The 24641-nt window shown below is 43.1% G+C and overlaps 2 protein-coding genes across 8 annotated transcripts in view; one reads left to right on the top strand and one right to left on the bottom strand.

Moving 5' to 3' along the window:
* Positions 1–159: 159 nt before the first annotated feature.
* PEG10 (paternally expressed 10) lies at positions 160–12875 on the bottom strand. 4 transcript variants are annotated; one of them, NM_001291319.3, is given in 3 exon segments: positions 160–4117; positions 4143–6437; positions 12607–12875. In NM_001291319.3, coding segments are annotated over 2 exon segments (1218 nt in total). In that variant the 5' UTR covers positions 12612–12875; the 3' UTR covers positions 160–4117; positions 4143–5224.
* Positions 12876–13021: 146 nt separating this feature from the next.
* SGCE (sarcoglycan epsilon) overlaps positions 13022–24641 on the top strand; it is a 72681-nt gene continuing 61061 nt past the window's right edge. The window contains exon 1 of one of the 4 annotated variants that reach the window (XM_025290862.2): positions 13022–13231. In XM_025290862.2, coding sequence (XP_025146647.1) covers positions 13123–13231 — 109 coding nt within the window. In that variant the 5' untranslated portion in view covers positions 13022–13122. The remainder of the gene's footprint in view (positions 13232–24641) is intronic. The other 3 variants (XM_045166349.1, XM_044946441.1, XM_025290863.2) reach the window with 3 other exon arrangements.

The following is a 24641-nucleotide window of genomic DNA, read 5'->3' as shown; positions in this document are numbered from 1 at the left end:
CCATCCTCTAGACTCCCCTACCCTCCTCACTCCGCCTTCTTCCTTCACCGTCTCTTCTGTTCTCTCTCCACCCCTCCTTTCCTCTTCCTCCCCCTTCCCCATCCTCCCCCAACCCCATCCACTTGATGTCCAGTGTACGCTGAAATGATCAAGACACAGTTTGCACTTAACCACTAAATCTTTATTGAATTTTTATTATAACATCAGTTGATACATTAGCAAACAGAGAGAAATACAGAGTAAATAGCAATAAATGGGCAAGGGTAGGGAGGTGGCACAGGGGCAGGCGGGAAGTGCAGAGTTAGGAAGAAGGGGCAGGGGTAAGAAGAAGGGCCACTGACAGGGGCATAACCAACGGTTCTTATTCATCACTTTTCTGTAACTTCCATGAATCTTTACCATCTATAGTTATCAATATCACTCCAGCAACAATTTCTCAAAGGGCATCTATCTATCTTAACTCTCTAAAGACTGCTTACAATCTCAATCCCCGGAGTTAATCCTCAGGGCAAAGAGCCTCTGTTAGATTATTTTTATCCAATCATCCCTGAACTTTCTCCCACTAGTTTCTATCCGTGTCCAACAGCCCCCAAAAGGTTGATCTCCCTGCAGTTCCCTTCAAGTTTATCTGAAATCTTTAGGGGTAGCAATTATAGAGGAAAGAATCACAAGGAGGTTTACTTATAGCGGTATCTAATAGTATCATGCTTTTTAACTAATCCCACCCACTTAAGATTACTTAATAGTCCCCCCCTAAAATACTTATGATTATATATATCCCCAAGTAAATCGTTACACAAAGAAATAAAAAACAAGCAAAGTTTCCACAGACCACTTTGATAGCTTTCTACAATCTGAAACAACAAAGAACTCTCAATCCTAACTGATGTGCCTTCTTTCTTTAAGATGAAAGCGTGGCATGGTTCCCATCAGGCTCTTCATCTCTGCAGGTGGTTCTCTTCATTTCTGCCCAGGTCTTTCCAGCAGAGTGTTCTCTGTTGCCAGTCTTGGAATTCTGATGTTAGATGTCTGTGGTGGATGATGACTGGATCAATTCAGGAGTCCAAAAGGTACCTGCAAACTTAAACAGAAATCCTGACTGCACTATGGAGGTGTGCCCCTCTTATTTTGTCCACCTGAAGTTCACTGTGCTAACTCACATGATTTATTCCAACTAACTCTCCATTTTCCAGTATCTAATACAAGTACCTCATTGCTCAAACTAAACTGACCCTTCAGAAATGTATATAAACTTCCTCCACTTCAACAATCTAGCATGGTGACCTTAGCTAGTTCACTCCAGGTCTGCCTAAAAATGGGAGCTTATATCTTCTTCCTTCATTTTTTAACTAACACTGACAATTTGGGCCAAAAGTCAATCAATTTTGTCATTGTTTCAAAAGGCAGACTGTTGGCTTTGCTAGTAACTTTGATGTTTTCTTTATCATCTTTGTCTTTATTTTGCTCCCTTTCCACATTCTTTAGAGATTAATTTGCTTTCTCCTTTCTTACGAATAAAGGCATCTTGTTGGAAAATGCCAAAAAATTTTAAAGTAGTCAATTAAAACAAAGTTGATGAAAACACATGAGCTAAAGGAAACTTAATAAATTCTGACTCTACAGAATAAGTTTGAGATTACTTATCTTGAACACCTACGCATATAGATAGTATATATAGCTATAGGGCATAGTACACACTGCCAAACAGATTTTCACAAGCCCCACAAAACAACCAAAGGTGTGTCAGGGAGTTCCTCTGTGATTTGTTAACCCACACCACCATGCTCCCTCATGATGGTTGTCGTCACATCTCCAGACTTCCGCTTGCAGCGATGGCAATGTCCGTGTGCACATGCTGGGGCTGCAGACAATAGCCCATTTCTAGGCCCCCTGCAGCTTGAAGATCAATTGACAACTGTAAATTTGACACAAAGCAACTTGAATTCAAATGTATGAAGGATGGATTGATTGAGGTAAACTGACATGATGCTTCAAAAAGTCCAGAAGCACAAATGCACCATTTAAAAAGAAATTAACCTAAAACACATGAGTGACTGACAAGCTTTCAGATTCCATTGGAAAAAAAAGAAAAGTTGTTTTGGATTAAATAGCCAATTAGGTATTTTCTTTGAATTTATGTCTCATTTTGTTTGATTTTTAAAGGCCCAATCAAAAAAAAAAATTTAAACTATAGATGATGTTAAAATAGAAGTTTGAAGATGAACAGGATGAACTATTATACAAGTACTCCAGTCTGAGGAGCCTCTTATTCACAGTGTTGTAAGAGAAGTTCACAGTAAAGAACTATTTTACACTACCTTACGTATCAATTTTAACTGATTTAAGGAGAGCTGGATAGTAATTCAATGGAAATAACTTTGAAAGCAGAGTCACTACTTTAAAACACTGTTAAAGGACACTATCAACCTACAGCTAAAACTTTTAAGTATTTAAACATGCAAGGGTAAGGGTGAGTGATAATGAATATGTGAAGGGTAATGCTGATGAAAAGTGAAACTTCACCACTGGACTCCTCTTCATGACTATTTGAAACATACACCATATCGTTTGCTACTGCTCAAACTGTTGGAGACTGTGTTGAAACACATGCTCCCAGAAGCCTGCCTCTTTCTTCTCCATGCCCTGGCGGCAAAATGGAGTCTCAGCAACCAGGCAGGAAGGCTGTCAAATCCTGCAGCAGGGTAAGTGGCAGTAGTAAACACAGAGAGAGGTTAGATAATCAGTTCAAGGTAGTAGCAAGGGACCAGGCTAAAGGAAGTCAGGCAGTCCCAGGTTAGCACAAAGCATCCAGGAGACACCAGCCGATGTCACTGGATCGAAGACAACTCTTGTGTTGTCTGTTGCTTTGGGTTGCTTTCTGAGGCCTTTCATTCATTGGCAGCTTATCGCTCCATCCCCTACAGGATGGTAAAATACACTCCCCCTCCCTTAGCATCCTAGTGCTATAGTCTAGTGAGGGGACTGGTAATGAAATGCCCAGGTGCATATGGAGGCAGAGACAAGGACAGATGCTCCCAAGACTTCAGGTGGCACCCTTCCAGCCAGTGAACAATGCTCGTGAAAATTCTTTCTGAAGTTCCAGGTCAAGGTGGTACCATTAAACGTGAGTCTCTCGTTTAAGACTTGGGTACAGGGATTTAGGAGTCCTTATTAGCTACTCGTTAGCCCTCATACATGACTGAGAGGTGATCACATTTCACAAATATCTAACCACCTGGAGCCACCAACAGTCTCTGGTTACCAGACTTTTTGTTTTGTGTGAAAGCCATTGCTGGCATGGTGATGGTAAGGTGTTGTGACAAAGTCAGAGTTATTGGGTACATATGATTTGCACCAGGATGTGAAGGCACACTCAAACATGCACAGATCCCTCTGAGAGCACTTCCTCCTGAGGCCTGAGGTGTTCTGTTGAAGGGGTTTTGCCTGCTCCCCAGAGAACCGGTCGAGTTGCTGCTCCTTGAGTCATGGAAATGGAGTTTGAAGATGGTGAAGTTTCAAAGGGTGCAGCCAGAAGATCACGGAAGCCGTTGGCACTGCACCAGTAATTGTGGCTTCCTTAATAAGGCCTCACTCCTCCAAGGCTGTAAGGTACCTCAACTGCAAGGAAAGTCATGTCCTCCTCCTCACCTCCCCCTCCATAAAGAAAACAGCGTTTCCTGTGTTTGCATCAGCTTCTCAGTAACTCTTAAGTGAGGAATCTGACAGCCCATAATTCAGATGGTGACAGAGGTTTCAGCAGGTAAAACCCAAGTTTCCAGGGTTTGCTGGGAAGTAAACTTGTTACGAATTTTAATTAGGTTGGCAGTTACGGTGGAAAACCAGAGATAATTTGTTGGTAAATATTTTGTTGCTCCCACCAAACAGTGGAGGTCAGTGGGTGCTTTGAGATGGGTGTCAGTCCAGGGTGGCCCTGACCTTCTGTAACCATTTCAGAGGAAAGCCTGTGCTCAGGTTGGTCTGAAGGTGCAGCGGCCCAATGTAGCACACAGTCACTGATGAGAAGCTGAACAGGAGTTCATTTTGAGGGCGGAGATCCTGAAGGGCAGGATGCCTATTCACAGGGCGCTGTAAGACGGAGGCGGGGGCGGCGGCGGGGGTGGCGGCGGCGGCGGCTGCGGCGGCGGGTACTGGGGCACTGGCGGCTGGCGGTACCAATGAGGATTCCAGGTGATCATCACGGGGACATAGAGGGATCGCCCGTGTCCATCTCGCCCCACGGGGTACCAGGCGAATCCTACCGGGTAGGTCGGGTACGCATAGGCGGGGTAGGTCGGATATCCTGGAATTTGAGGTACGTATTCAGTGTACGTCGCCAGGTGAGCTTGGTCATCTAAATTTGGAATTGTGAGTCGAGGATACTGATTCTGGATGGTGACACCGTTGGGACCCCGGCAGTCGTAAGAAACTTGCAGCTTCCACCCTCTTTTCACTTGGAGGACTTGGGCTCCGTTCGGCGCGATGGTGGGAGTGATCAGCCCATCCTTCACGTGTCTGGCGACGAAATCTCGCAGGGCTGCCATTTCAGATTCCGACAGTGAGTACACATGCCCGCTGGGAATACTGTGAGCTCCGGGGATCATTTCTATGTTAGGGTCCACCAGACGGTGGTCTGGGTAGACGTTCTCATCCACTGGGGTGTACACATTCTGCACGTAGTAGTATCTCACAGGCTGGTAAACTCTGTACCCCTCTACCGGGTAATAGAACGCTGGTTGTGCTGGTGGTGGGAGAGGTGGTGGTATCGGAGAATACATCCGGCAGTGGTATCTGCAATATTCGGAATCGAAGACGATCGATCGGGTGCTCCACGTGATGTTGGGATCGTGTGTGCTCAGCCAGCGCACCCCCAGGACAATGGGGAAGAATGGAGACTGAGTCACATCGAAGGACAGCACCTCGCGGTGATCTCCCAAGTCGACGATCAGGTCGTGTGTTTCGTGGACCACGGGGCCCGATGCTATGGGACGTCCATCAATTGCTTCTACAAGTATGGGCCAGTCCTTGATTCTCAGAGGAATGCCGTTCTGGGCCACGTACTCGTGATCAATGAAATTGCCAGAAGCGCCAGAATCGATCATGGCTCGGACGAACAGGCTGTGTCGGCCCGGGAGATGAATCTGGAGCATCACTTGCAAGTGTGGAGATGACGCAGCATCATCTTGGGGGGACCTTATTAATTCCGGCCCGGTCGCTGAAGGTCCCTCTACAGCGGGGCCGGGGAGTTTCCCGCCGGCGAAGCCTTCGAGGCCTTGGCAGGACAGTTGTCAGCGTAGTGGCCTCCATTCCCACAGTAGAGGCACAGGTTCAGCTTGCGACGTCTCTCTTTCTCTTCCTGCGTCAGGCGCATGCGGGCGCCCCCCACGGGCTCGGTCGGGTCTACCTGGTGGTTATGGTGATTGTTGACGTGCGGCGCCACCAGCGCGCGTGGCGGGGAGCGAGGCTTGCGGGTGGCGGCAGCCCGGGCCAGCCTTCTCTCAATGTGGATGCACTGGCCGATGAGCGCGGACAGCGACTTGGCCACTTCGAGGCCCGCCAGCTCCGCCTGGATGTGGTCGCTGAGGCCCTCGTGGTACTGGTCGATCAGGGCGGGCTCGTTCCAATCCAGGTCCTGCGCGATCATCTGGAAAGCATTAGAGTAGTCGACCACTGACCCCATGCCCTGGCGCAGACGTCTGATCTTGCGTTTGGCGGCCTCACGCCGCTGGGGATCTTCAAAGACATGCTTCATTTCGGTCATGAAGGCTGGGTAGTTGTGCATGAGATAGTGAGAACGCTCCAGTTTGGCCGAGGCCCAGCGGGCGGCGCGGCCCGTCATCATGCTGGTCACGAAGCAGACGCGCACGCGATCGACAGAGAAATCGCGGGTGCTCTTCTCCATGAAGAGCTGGCACTGGGACATGAAGGGAACCAGCATGTCTGGGTTGCCGTCGAACTTCTCGGGAAGGTCTTCTGGGCACTCCTCCTCGATAGGGGTGGCTGGGGCGGCAGCAGCCGCTGCACCGCACAGCTCAATGTCGTCCTCTTCCTCCTCGGGGGTGGGCTCCACTTGCTCCCGGAGGGTGGTGTTCTCCTCGGTGAGTTTCTGCACCTGGTTCTGCAGGTTGTTGTTCTCCTCGGACTGCTTCATGACCTTCTCTCTGAGGTTGTTGATCTCTTCGGAGAGATCCTCCCGCCGGCGTTCTCCCAGGTTCGGGTTGTACTGGCCCCTCTGGCTGCTGCAGGGGGAGTTGGAGGGGGAGGAAGGATCGTTGGGGGGAGGAGGAGGCGGAGGTGGTGGGCAGTCGGGCCCCAGGGTGATGGTTGGGGTGGGAGGAGACCTCCCGCGCGTAGTAGCTTCACTCCTGTGGCAATGGAGGCCTGTGTCCTGGCCTCCGCGTCCACCTTTTCGCCTTCTGGTTTTCAGAAGCTTTTTGTTTCTGTAAGTGAAGATAAAAGCATAAATTCAACACATACATTCAAAGCACCACAATACGATGTATCTGCTAAAGTACTTTAAATACATGAGTATTTAAAGTATATCTTTATTCCCCTTGTTTACATCAATAGTTAATAAACAGACCAAAGCCCCACAAAAAAGATGTGAATCAATTAGGACTGTGGACAATGAAAAGCATCCTCCTCTTTGATGTCCAAATGATCCTTTCCTCCTCAAGAATCACCTGTTCATCATAATTTAACAATATGCAACTCTTATAAGCAGCATGGTTACCTTTACTGACTAATAACGTAGAGACACTCCAAATAAGAAACTTTATAAGCAGAGCAAGAAACCTTCAAGGCAAAGATGCCAAAAAATTATGTAAAATAAAGCCAAAATGATAACTACTTGTTACTGGAAAAAAACAGCTGCTATTCCAGCCAATAGAGAACCAAGAAAAAGAAAGGGGGGGGGATAAAATCACAATGACTGTATTCATCAACCCATCAAGGGGGGGCCCTTTGGCCCACTGTCCCTACCCTGATCCACCTTTATAGAGAAGGTAACTATGAATGGTTATCAAAACAAACAACAACTGCCACAAAGCCAACAGAGAACTGTCTAAATTTCTTTTCAAACCCTAATTAGATTTCCCCTTTGGGACAGAAATGGTACTGAGCAGCAACCTGTATATACTGGTTTCTCTCCTTATTATGCAGTCAACCAACAGTTATTGATTGATGCCTCTTAGGAGTAGCTAGGCTATAAAATAGAACATTCAAAGAATCCCAGTAATAGTGTCCCTCAAACTTACAATGAGGGTTTAATTAGATAATGCAAGGAAAGCACACAGTGCATATTCAACAACTGTTAGCTGATATTAATAAAGTTATTAATAAAAACAGAAACTTTAACTTTCTATATAATGAGGCTGAGATTAAAACAGGGAGAGGCTGCAACTATGGCAACCTGGGTCCCATATCCCACCTAAAGATACTCAGTTTTTTAAAAAAAAGACTGTGTCCATAGGGGTGAATGACTGTGTGAGGGGGAAGAGAGGAGGGAACTTAATGCCCTAATTATGGGTAGGGTGACAATAAATTACACATATATAAATCAGCACACAAGGGCACGTGTACTTCCTGGAAATAGGGTTAAATTCACTTAGAGTAATTATTTTAACACATCAATGATTTTAAAAATGGGCATTGAGTGTTCATATTTGGAAAACTAAGAAAGTGCTCAAAACTTTAAAAATGGAATATATAAAGCCGGTAGACTGCCTATTCATTACATTTTAACTTGGCAGTCCTTGCTACCTGTTCCTTTCTGACCCACCAAGACAAAAACAGACAGCAAATTAATTATGCAAAATAAAGCCACAAAAGTAAACATGCTATTTCGAGGAGTTAGGTGAAAAACTGCTAATATTTCATCAATCGGGTATGGGCGGGGCGGGAAGGTGATGGTAATTAAACATGGTGCCTGGCTACAGAGAAATACCCCTTCCTCCTCCTCTTTCTGAGACCCCTCCAAGTTCTTTAGCCCCTCCCCTGCCCCAGCCCCACCACCCACAGCCATTTCCCCTTATGCCCTGGGCTGTTTGTTCGGCCTCTTCAAGGAGGCTATGCAGCAAGCAGAGTTCTTAAGGGACAGAATTACTGTGCCATTTTAATATTTTTAAACTGTTACTTAATTACTTTAATAACTTAGACTACAGAAACAATTAACAGTTGACATTCAAGATAAGACATTCAAGTTTAGAAAAAATGAGATGTAATTAACACATCATAGCCTGTGACATTGTTTCATGTCCAATTGCTTAAAGACGATTACATTGGTGACAATCAGAATATGAGATCACCAAATAATGCCATTTTTATTAATTAAATGAAGTGTTTTAATGCCCCATTAAAAAGCAACTAATAAGCACAGGTCATTGTGTCATGTCATGATGACTGAGGTGCCAGTTCTGTCATCAAAACACTAATACTTTCAAAAGTTAGAGACAAGACTTTGGAAAAGGCATTTTACAGCACGGCCTGGAGCAGGTCAGAAAGGTTAACCACCTATATGTCAATCACAGTCACTGGGGTGGGCTTTATTGAGGCCCAGGTCTGATGGTTTTCACATCTGCAAAAAAAGGACAGGAAAAAATAACAATACATTAGGAAATCAGTAAACAATCACTGAATTGTTTATGGAAACAGAAGATCAGTAAGACCTTAAAATTCAAATGCTTTTGGGGACAGGAAGGTAATAGAAATGTGAAAAGAGACTGGACAACAGGGAGGGGCTACAGCTATATCACTTGGGGATGAATACCTCCCCCCGCCCCTACAAACTCTTTTAACTCTTGTATGATTTTTAAATCCAGTGCCAGTCAAACATTCAGGGCCTTATTTGACCTGTGAGATCACTAGTTTGAGGTCCCTAACTTTTACCAGGTATCAGGCTTAAGGCTCCCACCCCTAGGGTTTGTAATTTTGGGGTGGGACTCTTAAGTCCTAAAAGGGTCAACTGCCCAGAACAGAGTTGTTTAACCATTAAAACTGATAGGGTAGTGGGCAAGCAAGTTAAGAGCTGAAGTAAAGTTTACAAATGTTTAAACAGCAACTGGAGCACCAGATGACAGGCAACAGGGGCACTGTGACTTGATTTGAATGACAAGACTATGGCTGCTTAAATGCCTCCTTAGTAGGGACTGGATTGCAGAGGCAGGTTCAAGAGGCCCCATTCCTAAAATAAAACCGCAAAGAACACACAGCATATAGCTAAGCCACCTGGGACAGATGCCACCTTTACACATGAAAAACAGTTCAGTATCACTCTATTTAAGAAGTAAATACATTTGATTAATCTTTGGCTCTTCACAATGATTTTTGAAACTTTCTATTCCCCCCACCCTACCCTCCCTCAATGCCCCCACCAAAGACACCAAAGCACAACAGTAGCAAAAAAACCATCACACGTTAACCATCACACTAGTAAATGATACTTCACCAAACAATGCTTAATTGTTTTACATTTGCAAATGTCCACATTTCTTTTTGAGAACTGTACAGTTGATGAAATGCAAATTCTAATAATATGCACATTTTAAAAACCATTGTTTTGAACGTCTTTATAATGCAGACACAGAATTTCCAAAGAGAAGAGGGGTTAGGGCAGCAAGGTGGGTAAATGGAACCTGGTGATTTGAAGCTGTAATTATGATATGTTATCCATATATCCATAGACTATATACTTGTTGGAGGCAGTGTGTGTGTAGGGGGGTGACTGGTGGGGACTGACAAATTTGGGGAGCCAATGCTTCCAAATGCCCCTGTAACAGTCCTGGTTCATGGTCTACAACATATGGAACCAGGTTTTAAAATTTCTTCATTTACTTAGAAACATAAATATCTAACTGGCAGTAAACTATAAATTTGTTTTATACAGATATTTTAAAATGCCAGCTAAAACCGTCAATCTGTATTTTGTAATGTAACCACTTTCTTACATTACACAAATTTTAAATATGACAATTATGTACCATTAACTAATCCACTTGCCCCAAATTTAAATAATTAGCTTTGCTTTTTAGTTTATAAAAAAGCTAATTATTTTTAGTGTTTTGAATTAATTTAGGTGTTTTGAATTATAATTACAGCTTACATTATTCAAACTTAAAAATGCAATTTTTGTGTGTGTAAGATCCTGTTAAATGTGAGCAAGATAAAACAAGCAGCGTCTTGGACAACCCAGGACAGCAAAAACACCACAGGAAAGAGCCCGGAACAAAAAACCAGAAAACACCTGCACACACGGAGGAAGACACTGAATAAACCATTTTACTCTGATCATTTAATGAACGCCAACAATATGCCAGACCCAATTAATAATATGTAGGCAAGTCAGCCAGGGCTAATGCCCTAGAGATTCCAAGAAAAAAATCCAGAAACACACATCATCCTCCTTTAGAGGCCAAGCCAGTAGCACCAACAAAGTGACTTAAAACTCCTGTGAAACAAAGTTCAAGTTCTTTATTTTGTATTCACCAAAGCATCTGATTCCATTGGGTCCCACCACAAAGGTCCACTAGTGTGTCCAAAATACTTTAAAAAGTTTACTTTAAAGAAATTAAATTTTTATTAAGATTTTAAAAAACCTCAAAACTTAAAAATGTTATTTTATTTTTCATTTGTAGTAAAAACATTTAGCTAGACTGCCTTTAGAGGCGCCAGCCATGTCAGTTTGGAAGCACCCCCTCATATAACCCACTATCAGGAATTTAAATTGTGGGTTTATGTTATTTAATATATACAAAGTGCTTATAAAACGTGGCTTTTTAATGCCATGTATAATTGTTATTGTTGTTAACTGTCCTTATATATTATTATTATATTTATTAGACACCAGTGGATAAAAGGCAAAACCTGCGCAGAAGAGAAACCACAGCAGAGAAACCGCAGGAGGGCGGGGCTGTGCAGCCAGGCTCAGGCAGCGAAGGTGCGCAGGCGCAAAAGACGGTGGGGGGGGGGGGGTGGAACGTGATGAGATGGTTGGGGGCTCGCACTGCGCAGGCACAGGCGCCCTCTGGAGAGGCGGGGCCATAGGCCAGCTCAGAAGAAGCAGGCTCTGGGTGGGGCCAAGTTTTGAAAGGCGGGGTCTGGACGAGTTACCTCAGAGGAGGCAGGCTCAGAGAGAGGCGGGGTCTGGAGGTGCCACCTAAGGGAGGGGGGGTTCAGGGGAAGGTGGGGTTTAGGGAAGCCGCCTCAGAGGAGGCGGGCTCGGGGGAGGCGGGATCTAGAAGGCGCGCTCTGGGAAGGCGCGCCACAGAGGAGGCGCGCTCGGAGCAGGCGCTGGGCGGCGCTAAGCCTGCTCTGAGCAGATACTGCAGAGAAGGCGCGCTAGGATGGGCGGGGCGGGTCTAAGACGGGCTGCGTGCCTCTCCCAGGATCCCCCCTCCCCAAACCCCTCCCACCAGCTTCCACCAGCCAGATTCACTTCATGCAACAAGAGCAATCACCCCCAGATCCAGTCCCCCACCACCACCCCACGCCTCCCAATACTAAGCACACCAACAGTTTCCACAAACTGTTGCTGGATGCCAATTCGCGCCACCACGACAACTACACCACCACTCAATCAAGTGCAACTAAGCAAGGCAGCCCCGCCACCACCAAAAGATTGCCTTTTACGCTACAGTCAGAGCCCCTCCACTCCACTGCCATAGCAGGAATGGTGTGGGCAGAATGTTAAACACTAATTTTTGCCCAGGGCTCCATTTTGTCTAACAGCACCATCATGCAGAGAACCGTCCTGGAGAAAAACATAGTGGGAGCCATTCCAAAGGTGTGTGAGAGACAAAGGGTGGGGTTCCTCTAAGAACAGAGTGATCTTACTCTTCAGCTCCTGTCCGCTTCAACTGGTTTCTTTGTAGCGCAAAACAGTACAGCTGGTCTATTTCTGTCGCTGTTATTCCTCTGTAGCGCATTTTAGGTATACATCGTTCCACAGCTCGTGTACCTCTGCGGTTCCTGAGTCTCGTAGCGCAACGAAGCGCTGTTGTAGTGCTATCGTATCATTTTTGTAGCGCTAATCTTCCACAGCTCACATTTTGTAGCGCATTTAAAGCGCAAATCACTCATCAGTCTGTGGTTCATAAATCGCGGCAATTCATAAATCGCGGCAGTTCATACTGGTTTCAGTGCAAAAGAAGCGCCCATCAGTTTATAGCGCATTGACGCGCCCATCGCTTTGTAGCGCATTGATGCGCCCATCAGTCTGTAGCGCATTGAAGCGCCTAGCGGGTCTGTGGCGCATTTGAAGCGCTTATCGGTTTGTAGCGCATTTGAAGCGCTCATCAGTTTGTAGCGCATCTGAAGCGCCAATTAGTTTGTAGAGGATATCACTTTGCAGCACATCTGCAAATTGGTCTGTAGCTCATGTCCGTCTGCAGCTCATGTCTGTCCGCAGCTCATATCTGTCTACCACCCGTATCTAGACTTAGGTACTAGAAATCAAAGCCCTGAAGGCTTGGATTCTCCACACAGTTTTGGGGTGCAGCCAGTGAAGGCGTGACAAGGTGTGTGTGGAGACATTCGAGGCGCTATTCCATCTCCCGTAGCTCTCGATAAGAACGGGGAATGAACGTGATCTTAAAGAAAAAGAAACATCCTCACCGCATACTCACCACGCGAGGACTCCTCTGCGAAGGCTGGAAAGACGGGGTCCCACACCTGTGCCAGGCGTGGGCGCCGCTGGCTGCTCGGCAGCCCGGAGTGGCTCCGGACGCGAGCCCGCTCAGCGGACCTTCCTCGAGGTTCGGTGGTCCGTCTCCGCTGGTCTCCTCAGGTCGTAGTCAGGTTTCTTCGACACACACCAACCGAAGTTGAAGCGCGTGTACCGGGAGCGCCGACCCGGAGCCTTATATAGGCTGTACCGAGGAGGGGGGCGCCAAATCCCAGCGTGCTCCGCGGGTTAGGGGGAGGGTGGAGGGGGAGCGGGGGCGGAGGGGATGGGGGGATGGGGGAGATGGGGGTGGGGGCGACGGCCCCGCTACACTGGCCCGCCACTAGAGGGAGTTCGGGATTAAGGAGGGGGGTGCAGGATGCTGATGCTGAACTGGCCGAGCTGGGAGGAAAGAAGAAAGGGAGGGGAGGGGAGAATCGAGGACGGCCGGCCTAGCCAGGCCAAGAATGCAATTGCCCTGGTGGTGGGAGCTGGGAGACCCTTGTGCTTGGACGGGACAGGGTCGGGGGACACGCAGGATGAGCCCCGCGACCACTGGCACCTTCTTGCTGACAGGTTAGTGGCCCGCGCGCGACGGGAGGTCCTGGGACCAACAGGCCGCTGCTTCCCCACCCCCCTTCCCGGGTTTGGGGTACCTGGGTGCATTTTCTGGGCATGAGCCCCTCGTGCTGCGGAGTCCCCAGTGCACGCTTCCTCCGAGATGCCCCGCACCCCACTTCTGGAACCCTGTGCTTCCCTTGCCAGGCTTGACCCCTGGCCTTTTTTCTCTGCGCCCCGGGGCCCCTCCCTGCCCAGCAGCGCCGAAATTCCATCTCCAGTTTCCGTTCCCATTGCCCCCCACCCATCCCCAGCAGTCTGGGTGATGAACCTCCTCGGATCCCTGCCTCAGAGGCTGGGGGTCGTCGACCATCTGGGGGTTGGGGGCTTACCTTGCAAATGGGGCTCTGTGGCCCAGAGGCGAGCCCTAGGAAATGGGTGTCGAGCTGTGCCCAGCTCTACCAACACACCACATCTTTTTTTCCCCCTTTTCTTGAATCCGATCTGGAGGGAACATAAAAATATGCATCTGACACGCCTAATTCTCCTTTCTGTCTAAGCGAATTTCTCGGCAACGGAAATCGCATTTTTCTTAGGTTTTGAGGAGCAGGGAAACGGAATCGTGAAATGCTAGGAGCTAAACAGGGCATTGAGGTCAGGGTTAACCTCGGCTGGGGGCCAGAGACGCTGAAAACACAACGGTTTGCCCCACCAAGTACACTATTTCGAGAAAGCGAAAACAATTAAAAACAGCTGTGGATGCCTCCAGTGTATTTGGCGGGCTTCGGAGACTCCCAGCTACGGCCTTTTGGTGATGATTACGAGGTTTACGCAGAGACATGGATCTCCCTGCAACGTTACGTTTTTCTAAATTTTGTAGGGTGAATGAATACCTTTAGTCACGGTAACCGCAAGTTTAATCCTTTGAAGCGCATTGCCAAGATTTGGCCACAAATATTTGTGTATGTTTATAAACGTATATATTTTACGTTAGAGAAAATTGCAATGAGTTACGAGACTAAAATACTGATGAGGAAGGAACTGAAATAAAAAGCCTTAACATGGATTTCAATTTAGGAAAGTGTTAGGCACTAAGAAAAGGGACAATCTGTTGATAATCTTAGTAAAAGAACTTTAAGTTAAAATGAAAAACCAATTGTCTACAACTGCGTGAGGTTCCTGAGACACAGATGAGACACAGATGAGATGTGTATTTAAAGGCTAAAATAGCAGATTTGAGTAACATTGCTACATATTAATTTGTACATAGAAGATAGATAAGAATTTGACCCGTTGTAGATGACAGAATGGTAGAGATCTCGGTTAAAGCCAGCCTTTCTAAGAGTAAACAAAACTCTAGCACATTTATTGAAACTCTGCTTTTTAATCAGAAATAAAATATTGACCATCAGATATATGAATAAATGAAGTGCAAATTTCCAACACTGAAAGATATCTTCCAAGGAAGTTGGGTGAATATAATTACAGTGTTTAGAAGTGCCTTAGTGTCTTTCCATGCTTAGGATGTTCACTCTTCCCTGCAATGTTGAATGCTTTCAGGATTTCTTATGTTTTCTAGAATACTGTTCTGGTGACCGCCAGACCTTCAAATTCTTCCTACTTTTTTAAATCCAGGAAAGTTACTTAATCTAGTTGTTTGGTAATTGATAGACATTCTTTTTGTAAACAATGAGATTAAAAAACAGGATAGGTGATAGAAAAAACTCAAGTTTAAAAATCAAAAAAGTTTGAACAAGTTTGAACCTATTCAAATTTTTATTTCAGAATGTTAGACAGGACTTTTTTGGGGGGGGTAGGGTGGAGGAAAAAAACCCAGCTTTAGTGTTTATCTTTATCATAATAAAAGTAATTCCTATTCATTGTACAAAATTTAGGGGGAAAAACTCCAGAAAACTGGGGGAAAAAAAAAACACCTCAAAAAGAAAATCAGGATCACCTGTAACCTCTTTATCCTGTGACAACCCCAGTAAACATTATGGACTCTACTTTCTCTATATACAGGTGCCTAAATAATGTATATTTTTCATAGAGTTGCACGTGTATAATTTCTAAAAATTAAAAATGGGATCAAGTTAATTTCCTCCATTTTTGTCTCTTCAAGGAGCCTTAGCTATCTAAATAACATTAAATTTTCAGAATCTTTTTTAAAATGGAAATAATAGTGATTACTTTTTCTAATTGAAATTTAGATGAACAGTAGTACAAAAATATTTAAAACCAAAGAACTGAGAGTTTCCTCTGATCTCACTATTCTAACACACACATAGTAATCTGGTATATATCCTTGTGTTTTTTATTCTCTATATATGAAAAAGTTTTTACTTTGCTTAGAAATAGATTTTTCTAAGGAAAAAAGCAACAATAGATAAGTAGCTTTGAGAAAAAAATTTAATCTAAAGCAGCAAAACAATATTAAACATAAAAACAAAAATACAATGTTAATAGGTAAATACTTGAGATGACATTTTCATGTTACCTAAAGCACAGAACAACATTAAAAATCACCCCCACATAAATACATAAGAATTTAAAACACTCTTTTGATATTTGATGTCATAAGTGAATTTTGGATTTTCTCAGATAGTTCCCAGTGTTATCTGTTTCTTACCCGTCTTGCACAAGATTACACGCATAGCAAAAAGAGATGCTAATATGCATTATTTACTTTATCAGATACTACTGGGCATTGTATGGGAACATTTTAATCCATTTTAATGAGAATTTCCTGTGGATCTATGAAGCTGTTGATTAACTACCTGTGTTTAACTTCAAGTGTAGTAGGAAAATTGTATTTCAAATCCAAGTGGGATGTTCACTTGTCAAATAATAGCTTTCTAATTGGATATTTTACTTATTTAAGACAATTTGCCATGTATCTGTGAAGCTGTTGATTTACCTTTTATATTTAGCTTAATGTCTAGAGTAGGAAAAATGTACTTCATAAAAAGTGGAATTGTCACTTGCCAAACAATAACTGGACTTTCTAGTTAGACATTTTATCTGATTTAGATGACAGTTTGCTTTGGATCTGTGAATCTGCTGATTTACTACATGCATTTGACTTAACTTTTAGTTTGGTAGGAAGAATTTATTTCTCAGCAAAGTAAAATTTTCAGTTGTCAATAATTAATTGGACTTAATACTTGATCATTTTATCCATTTATTATAAAGAGTTTGCCATAAAAACTGTTGATCGACCTCATCTATTTACTTTAAATTGTAGTGTGGTAGGCAAATTGTTTTTCTAAGCAAAGTGGAATTTTCACTTGTCTCTCGGACATTGAAAATTAGCAAGGGACAGCACCAGAAAAAACTGATGAGAAAGATAGCGCATATCCAGTTTCTAGCACTGGTTTTAACTGATGAAAACCAGGCTTGAAATAAAATGTTGAAGCAGTGAAGAAACCTTGACATGTTAAAAAATTCTCCGTCAGTTATTCAGATGGGTCGGGGTTTTAAGAAGTGCAGTATTTATGGATCGCATTTTCTCTAAAATAACCAGACACTTTGTTTTTTCTTCTTTTTTACTAAGCGTCCATGCTTACTCTGTCTGGTCCCTTTTCTTTTAACTTACTGTTACCTCAGTTCTAAACACCCAAGGGTAGATTCTGTTGTTGATCTTATTACCCACTCTTGGTGTAAAAAAGGACTCTACGTGAATAGATAACATATGTTTACATGTCCGCTACAGATCCCTGGGCTGGAGCTCTGTGAAGTCCAGAGCTTCACGGAAATATTAACATGATGCTTTTTGTTTCTTTCTGTCCTTTCCAGCTTCTCCAACAGAGACGTGACAGAAAGACCGGCAGACACGGGCAGGCAGGCAGGCAGAGAGACATGGACAGATAGACACACGGGCACACACGCACATGCAAGACATCAAGGCTTTTTCTCAACTTTAGGATGCAGTTCTTCAGTTTGCTGCCTCCCTGATTTCTAGAAATAGTAAGCCATAAGCAGCACTGCAGAATTGAAAAACGGAAGCTAGTGTTTCTGAAGATCAACAAGTCTTTTCAAGTGACTGGTTTTCCCGATTGGGGTTTTCAGGATGGTAGAATCAGATAGAGGCTCAATGCTCTTAAAGTTGTTTCACATGGATGGCTTCTGAACAGCTTCCACGCACATTTCTGTCTGAGCAAAATTCCGGGGACTTCAGGTTTTCAAACAGTGTAACTATAGTAAAGGCCGTATTGAATAAAAAAGAGTAGAGTCTCCACAGTCTGACACGAGAACAAACATTTGCACTGATGTGCCTTCCTTTCTAGTCTTTGTTCCATGTGCATATGTATTTTCACCTGACTCTTAGTTTTTGTGTGTGTAGATTTTTTACACTTTGCTTTGAAAGATAAATGAATCTTGCTTTCAGCTAAGCATTTGTCAGGGCTTTTCGGAGGCTCTCGTATGTAAGATGCTGTATAGACAAGCAGGATGGCTTTGTGAGCCTGGGGCAATCCGTGTTGGTTACTGGGTTTGGGTCTGAGAGTGGTCCTAGGTAAAGGATCGCAAGCCTTCGCCCTGGGTCTTCTCTTTTTCAACATTTTTATGGAGAGCTTTGATGAAGTTCTAAGATGCTTGCTTTAAAATCCATCGTTGACTTCAAAAGTCTATTACAAATAGATAACAGAATTCAGAGTTAATATGGTTTAAGTAGGCTGCTATTTAGAAATATATTTTGTAGCAGTAAATGCCTCATAATTCATTGGCCTGTATAAAGGAAGGAGATGACTTTATATGGTAGCAGTTTTTGAGGAGAAGGACAGTTAATATGAACCAGTGGCATGGTGGCTGCAAAATTTAAAAAAAAAAAATCAAATTTAGATTCTAGTAATAGTACAGTGTCCATACGTCACAAAAATTAATAGTAGCCTGCTCTAATTAACCACATCTGTGGTATTGTGTCCATTTCTGGCTGTCACATTTAAAGAGAGACATTGACAAATTAGACAACTTCCAGAACAATCCGTGGGGATGGTGAGAGGTCTGGCAATCTTATCATAGGAGGTATCCTCAGAGGGTCTGGAAACGTTTAGCTTAAAGACTAAAAGTAGACATAAACTCTCTTCTGTTTGCTTCAGAAAGCAGAACCAGCTGTAGTGGGTGAAAGATAGAGATGGGTTTCAACTTGAGACCTTTCTAACAGTGAAGCTCAAGAAGGGAATCAACTTAGCACCTTTCTTGGTCTCTTTATTTTCAAGTGCCAGAAATATTTATCTTTCTTGCAATGAATATTTAATTTGAGGCCATGATAACATTTTAGTGCAGGACAGCAGAGACACAGTGGTGTCGCAGTGTAAACATTTTATTTTTTCTGATCAACTGTCTAAAAGAAAGAGTAGTCCTGTGGGTTGCAGGTTGATTTCTTACAACTTGCAAACAGCTGCAACTGGACATTTTAACGCATGCTTTCCTCCCTTCTCATTTCATTTCAAACGTGAAAATCTGAGAACTAAAGTGGCTTTCAGTTGCTTCCTGAAATTGTTCCTTCCCTGGTGTTTCTCGCTGCGGGTGTCCGGGGGGCGCCCTGGGTTAAGGGGGAGCAGACTGCTGCCAGCCGCTGGTACAGGACAGCTGAGCCCTACGCTGCTAGAGCCTCTTACCCAGGGGAAATGTGAGGCCATTCTTCTTCCTTCTGCAGTCCCCTCTTCTATGTCCTTGTAATACATAACAGTTACAATTTTTAGCTTTTCACTCGCAAAGAAAACCTTTCAATCAAAAGTAGGCCGCTGACCTTGTGCTCTTTTAACTCCCTTTGAAGTGAGCCTGGTTCGTCACTGCCCTAGGAGCACCGGCTTCATGTCTCAAACATGTCTTGGGGCAGATTTTCTTTCCACCTGCCTATGGGTTGTTTATTTTGATTACTATCTCCAACTGTGAAAATGTGATTGATTGCTCAAAGTTCCTTAGTGGAGTAGGCACACAGGAACTCAGTTCTAAGAAGTGGTAAGCCCAACACGTCTCACTCCGCAGTGACGATTTTTATGCCTGTGAGTGACCCTTGAAAACTAAGGGGATTCTGATGACAAATGTGAAGAAAGACGACACCATTCTTCAGGCATCTTTTAAAATCAACGTTGTCATGCTTCTTTGACTCCTGTCCCTTCTCCCCACGCCCAGAACTTTCTCCTCCACTCAGATTGTGAGTTCAGAGATATGGTCACTCGAACCCTGAATATGTGAAGTGTATTTTTAATGTTAAACATGTTCTCTTCTTATTTTCTCTATCTTTTATAAAAGTGTAATGCACTTTTGTGGGCTTGTAGTAATGTACTGGGCAGCTTGCGACGGCTGATGGCCCGGCTCCCAGTTGTTGAAGATGCCACAGGCGTTCCTGAGCTGAGCTCATATTTCCGAGAGAGAAATGCTCAAAGCCTGAGTGCCTGGCTTGTCAACGCTCGTGCACCTGATCTGCAGGCGGCTACTTGCAATTCCTTGAATGCAGTACTTGCTCCTGCTGCTGGGTTTGGGAAGTAAATAATCCCGTGTTTAAATTTTAAAACTTCAGGAAGTTACCTTAGGAAATAAGCAGGTTGCTACGAAACATGTACTGCTGGTATACTTGTTAATGTTATATTCTTGCCAAACTCAATGTTAGAAAAGTGCTGTTTTCTTCTTGGGTCACTTTGGTAAGAATCTTACGTTTTATGTCTTCATCTGAGAATTCCTATGCAGTGTCTATGCAATAGTATTTAAATGTGTTTCATCACTTTAAAAGCACTCATCTTTAGCATGTCTCATTTTCTAGTTAATTGCCTTGGACTAATCAGTTTTTTTAGACTAGCTCTTTGGCATTCTGTACCACGGATATTGCCCCGGCTTGTGTTGTGACACAGAAGGCAGACATTTCTCTTTTCTGACAAATGAAGCCTCTCATTTCAAAAATGTTTAGGAGTTAGGCAGCTCCAGTGTAAATTCTTTCCCATTCTTTAGCTTTCCACTCATTCATTTGGTCACCACTTTGATTCTTATGGAGATTTGGAGTTCACTGTCAATTTGAAAGAAGGGATCACAGTTAATTTTGCTATAGCAGTTCAAGTGAAATATTTTAGTTCTCTGGGATTTCTTCAGCAATAGGCATAGAAGTAAAAGTTGATTTTTTTTTTTTTTTTTACCTTGGAATGCAGAGGGAGAGCAAAATTAGCTCCAAGGTTTTTCATTTTTCTTTTCTCCTTAGCAAATTGGCGCTCCTCGCTGTGCAGAAAAATGACAGTGGCTTTTCTCTCCTCTGAAAGAGTTAATCGATGTAGCACTTTACCATCTTTCATCTTCTGTAGTTACAGGGCTGATTCTAATCAAAGGCCAGTACTGCAGAAGTAGAAGCAGAACAGGTTGCTACATGTGCTTATCAAGATTTGAGATATACATTATTTTTGTCTAGCCATTGACACTATAGGAGTTTAGCTTACAAAGATACTCCTTTGGGTGATGAAAAATAAAAGGATAAGGATGTTTATATTGATGGTAGTCAATGAAAAATTAGAAAAAATAGTGGCTCCTCTTACTAACTAGTACTTTTTTTATTCAGTTATTTTTTGAGTGTTGACTGGTTTTGAGACTGTGTTAAATGCTGTGGAATACTCGGTCCTAGATTAGGGAACTTTTAAACTAGGGTGTTGACAAAGATTAATCAATCACACATATCAATGTGCCCTTAGAACTATGGTAAGTGTTACAAATACTAATAGAATTTCTAAGCAGGGGATTTGGCCAGTCAGGGGGATTAAGGAAGGCTTATCTGAGAAGGTACTCAGACCTGAAGGATGAGTAGATGTGAGTGAGGTGAAGAGGAAAGGTATATTGGAGGTCAAAAGAAGAGCTCTGTAGAGGCTCTGTAGCAGGGTGCCCTAGCAAACAGAAGGTGCTCTAGAAAGTCCTGTGAGGTTGGTGCCCGGGTAGAAGGGGAAGCACAGTATGAAGAGGCTGGATGCGGGGCCAGGGAGCAAATTTTGCTGGACCCGTTAGACTGCCTTAAAGAGTGTAATCTTCATCCTAAAATCTAAAGCCTACCTCTTTGGAGGGCTCTAAGCAGGACTTGATCAAATTTGCGTTTCAAAAAGAGCACTTTGCATTGTGATAAAAGGATTGGAGGGGTCAGAATAGAAGCAGTAGTTCCAAGTCTACTTAGTAATCCAGAGCAGAGAGGAATAGATGACCTCCCTTGCTAGAGTAGTGGTGGGGAGATGAAGTTTGGAAGAACATGTTGAGGGGTAAACAGCAATAGGAGTGGGTCAGGGGTTGAATTTTGGGTGGAGGGTTACCAGAGACGATTTCTCTAGGAAAAAAAAAATCAAGGATGATTTCCAGATTTCTGTTGTATTCACGAGAATGAGTGGTGACGCCATTCTCAGGATAAGGAATGCCGGAAGAGACCAGACTTTAAGGGAAAGATTGGGAGCTTGAGGTGATGATAAATAAATTATAATTGAGCCACAAAGGGTAAAGCTATGCAGTCTTACAATGTGGTATCATGTAAATGTGTCCAAGATACATGCTAGGGAAAAAAAGTGTGATTACATCATGGATGGAAAAGCATGGTATGTGTGTGTTTATATGTGTTTGTGTACAAACATCCATTTATATGTGCATAGAATATAGAATGATGTGAGGACTGTTGAGAGGGGATACCCTTAGCAGTGGCGTTGGAGGGACAGCAATAGATATGTAGGAAGGAACTTTTATATTTCATACCCTCCTGGTTATACTCTTTGGATGTATTACAGTGAAAATGTGTGGCTTCTATAATAAAGAAAAATAATGACAGTTCAAATAAGCACTCATTATTACTGTATTACTATATTTTTTTTATTTTGGATAGAATTTTTTCCTACAGTTTTACTTCCTGAGCCCAGTCACTCTTACTGCTTTGCCTTTTAAACCTTTCCCACTAGATTGCACTGTTAGGCTAGATTTCAGTCTGCATCGTGTTTTGTATTCTGCCTTTCATTAATTTTAATAATTTTGAAACAGTCCAACATTTTGCAGATGGGGACATTAAATTGTTATGCATATAACTATTGCATGTTTTATGTATCCCATTTTCAAAGATCTCAGTGGATCTCAAGGATCTCCTTCTTCATCTAGTATTTTTGAGATAGAATATAGATAGTACTGTATCCCGTCAGTGAAAATCCAGTATGTGCCTTGCTTGGGCTCTTAAACCACAAAGAGAAGTGGATAACCCTCCCTTCTCCACAAACTAGTCTATCAAACCAATGCTTTTTCTTTGATTGGATGTTTCCGTTTTTCTCTGGTTTTGATATGTGATGCAAAGTTGAATCTTGTGCCCATGCAGTTTTTGCTTTTGTGGCATTATTTCCTCAGAATAAATACCTAAGAGTTTATGACAGTCAGATAGTACAGATGTCAATATAACTTACTTCTCATTCCACCTGGCTTTCCTCCGAAGGGTTAAACTGCAGCTCTCCACCAGTTTGCCTTGGCAGATACTGGGAATGAAGACTTGCTACCATGCCATCTTCTTAGCCCTGTGGAGCCTGGAATGGTTGGAACCCCTGGGCGTTTGTCTCGGCTGGAGAGCAGCCTCCAGCGTTTATTCCGCTCCGCCATACAAATATCATTTTTTCATGTGTCTCCTGACTGTGAAGGAGGAAAAAAAAAGAAAAAAGAATTCTGTATTCTGTAATGCCAACTGCAGTGACAATGGTTTTTTATTTGAATGTCTGTTTTTTAAAAAAACAAAACATTTAAAGAAATCTAAAATTTCCTTCATATTAAGTGAAGTTTAAGTGTAATAACAACTCAGTTTTTTGAGAATGTCGTCGTGCGCTAGGCACTCTTGTCAGGGTTTTGTGTATATTCACGATGTCTCTATGAGGTGAGCACTGTTTGGTTTTTACCAGTTGAGGAAACTGAGGTTCAGAGACTTTGAATAACTTGCCCAGTGGACAGAAACTGGGATTTTGAACCCAGGTGCTCTGTCTCCAGAGATGCTGATTTTAAACACTAAACACCAGCCTTTCTGTGTTCTTAATTTTTATTTCACTCTGAAGCCTAAAATCTTACCAAGCTTATGCTAAAATTATGACATTCTAATAACTTTACATTATATTAAATAATTGTTTATGTTCTGCCCTGCCAGGCTCTGTGTTTGAACAAAGTTTAGAGGCTTCTTATTCTGGCATTCTCGGTTTAAATTCTTGCTGTTATACTTCTCTTAGGAATATTTTTCCTTGACTCCCTTGGAGGTTGGGGTAGACAGTTCTCAGCAAAGCCATTTTTCTCTCCGTAGGTTCCAGCTAACCTTTTAACTTTCTTCTTTTAATGAATTGTTTGTGTCTGTACCTAACACACAGGATTAATTTCCATGGGCATTTCCTTGTTGCTAGTTATTTCTAATCTAGCAGTCAGGGAAAACTTATTTTGCTCTAGAAAGAAAAATAAGTTGAAGAGGACTTACTGGTAATAATAATACTATCTCAAATTACATAAAATATATAGTTCACAAATTGCTTCCTCATTTAACCATTTGGGGATAGTATTGATGAGTAGATGATGGAGTCTTTGCAGTCAGCCAAGAAAGGGGTTCAAAATCCAACTCGGCCTCTTACTAGACATATGATCTGGGATTAAGTCATATAATTTCCTAGGAGTTCTTATTCTTATTTTAAAATGGAACTAATAATACCTATTTTACATAGCTGATGATGTAGGGATTGAAATAGTTATATAGAAAACCTTTAGTACCTTGCACTTAGCATATAAAACTTGGTAGCCAGTGATAATGTCAGCTAACGTTTTTTAGAGAGGAAAATATAAAAACAGGATTTCAGTATAAGAGACAGTTTACAAAATATTAAGGACAGTTGCATGAAAAAGGGAAGGGAAAACAGAAGGCAAAAGAGAGACATAATGATATGGGGGATGGTGAGAGAGGGGAAGAGATGAGGGGGGCATGAGCTGTGTATCCCATCTATGCTCCCCTTTGTGTTCTCGTCTGTGTCCCCTTTGAGTGAAATAGGAAAAGAGTCTGATGAAACAGTGGGCAGAGAAAGACTTGACAGTTCGGTTTTAAGGTAAGTATGTTAACGAGATTACATTTCATTTGGCGTATCCTGCTATTTACTTGAACAGTGATGTCGGACTAAGTTACTATTTATTATTTCTATCCCTTGACATTTTGATTAGATCATCAGCAATCAGTCACTATTCACAACTCTTCAATGGCTTTTATTAAATAGCAAACCCCACCTCCCTAAGTCAGCAAATTATTCAGGTTTGGGAAAGAGTAGTGTTTCTTCAGACAGTGTTTACCCCCGGCCAGATGAGATGTAGTCACGCTGCTACAAGACTCCAGATGAATCGTGGAACCTTAAGACAAACTTTAAGTATTGGATGGTTTCTAGGGAATTTAAGGTCCTGCCAGCCACCATTGGATTCATTCAGGCTTTGA

This window comes from Bubalus bubalis, chromosome 8, assembly GCF_019923935.1.
Source record: "Bubalus bubalis isolate 160015118507 breed Murrah chromosome 8, NDDB_SH_1, whole genome shotgun sequence".
NCBI classification, from domain to species: domain Eukaryota; kingdom Metazoa; phylum Chordata; class Mammalia; order Artiodactyla; family Bovidae; genus Bubalus; species Bubalus bubalis.
The sequence above is the reverse complement of the archived record's forward strand: the minus strand, read 5'-3'. Positions and strand labels throughout refer to the sequence as shown.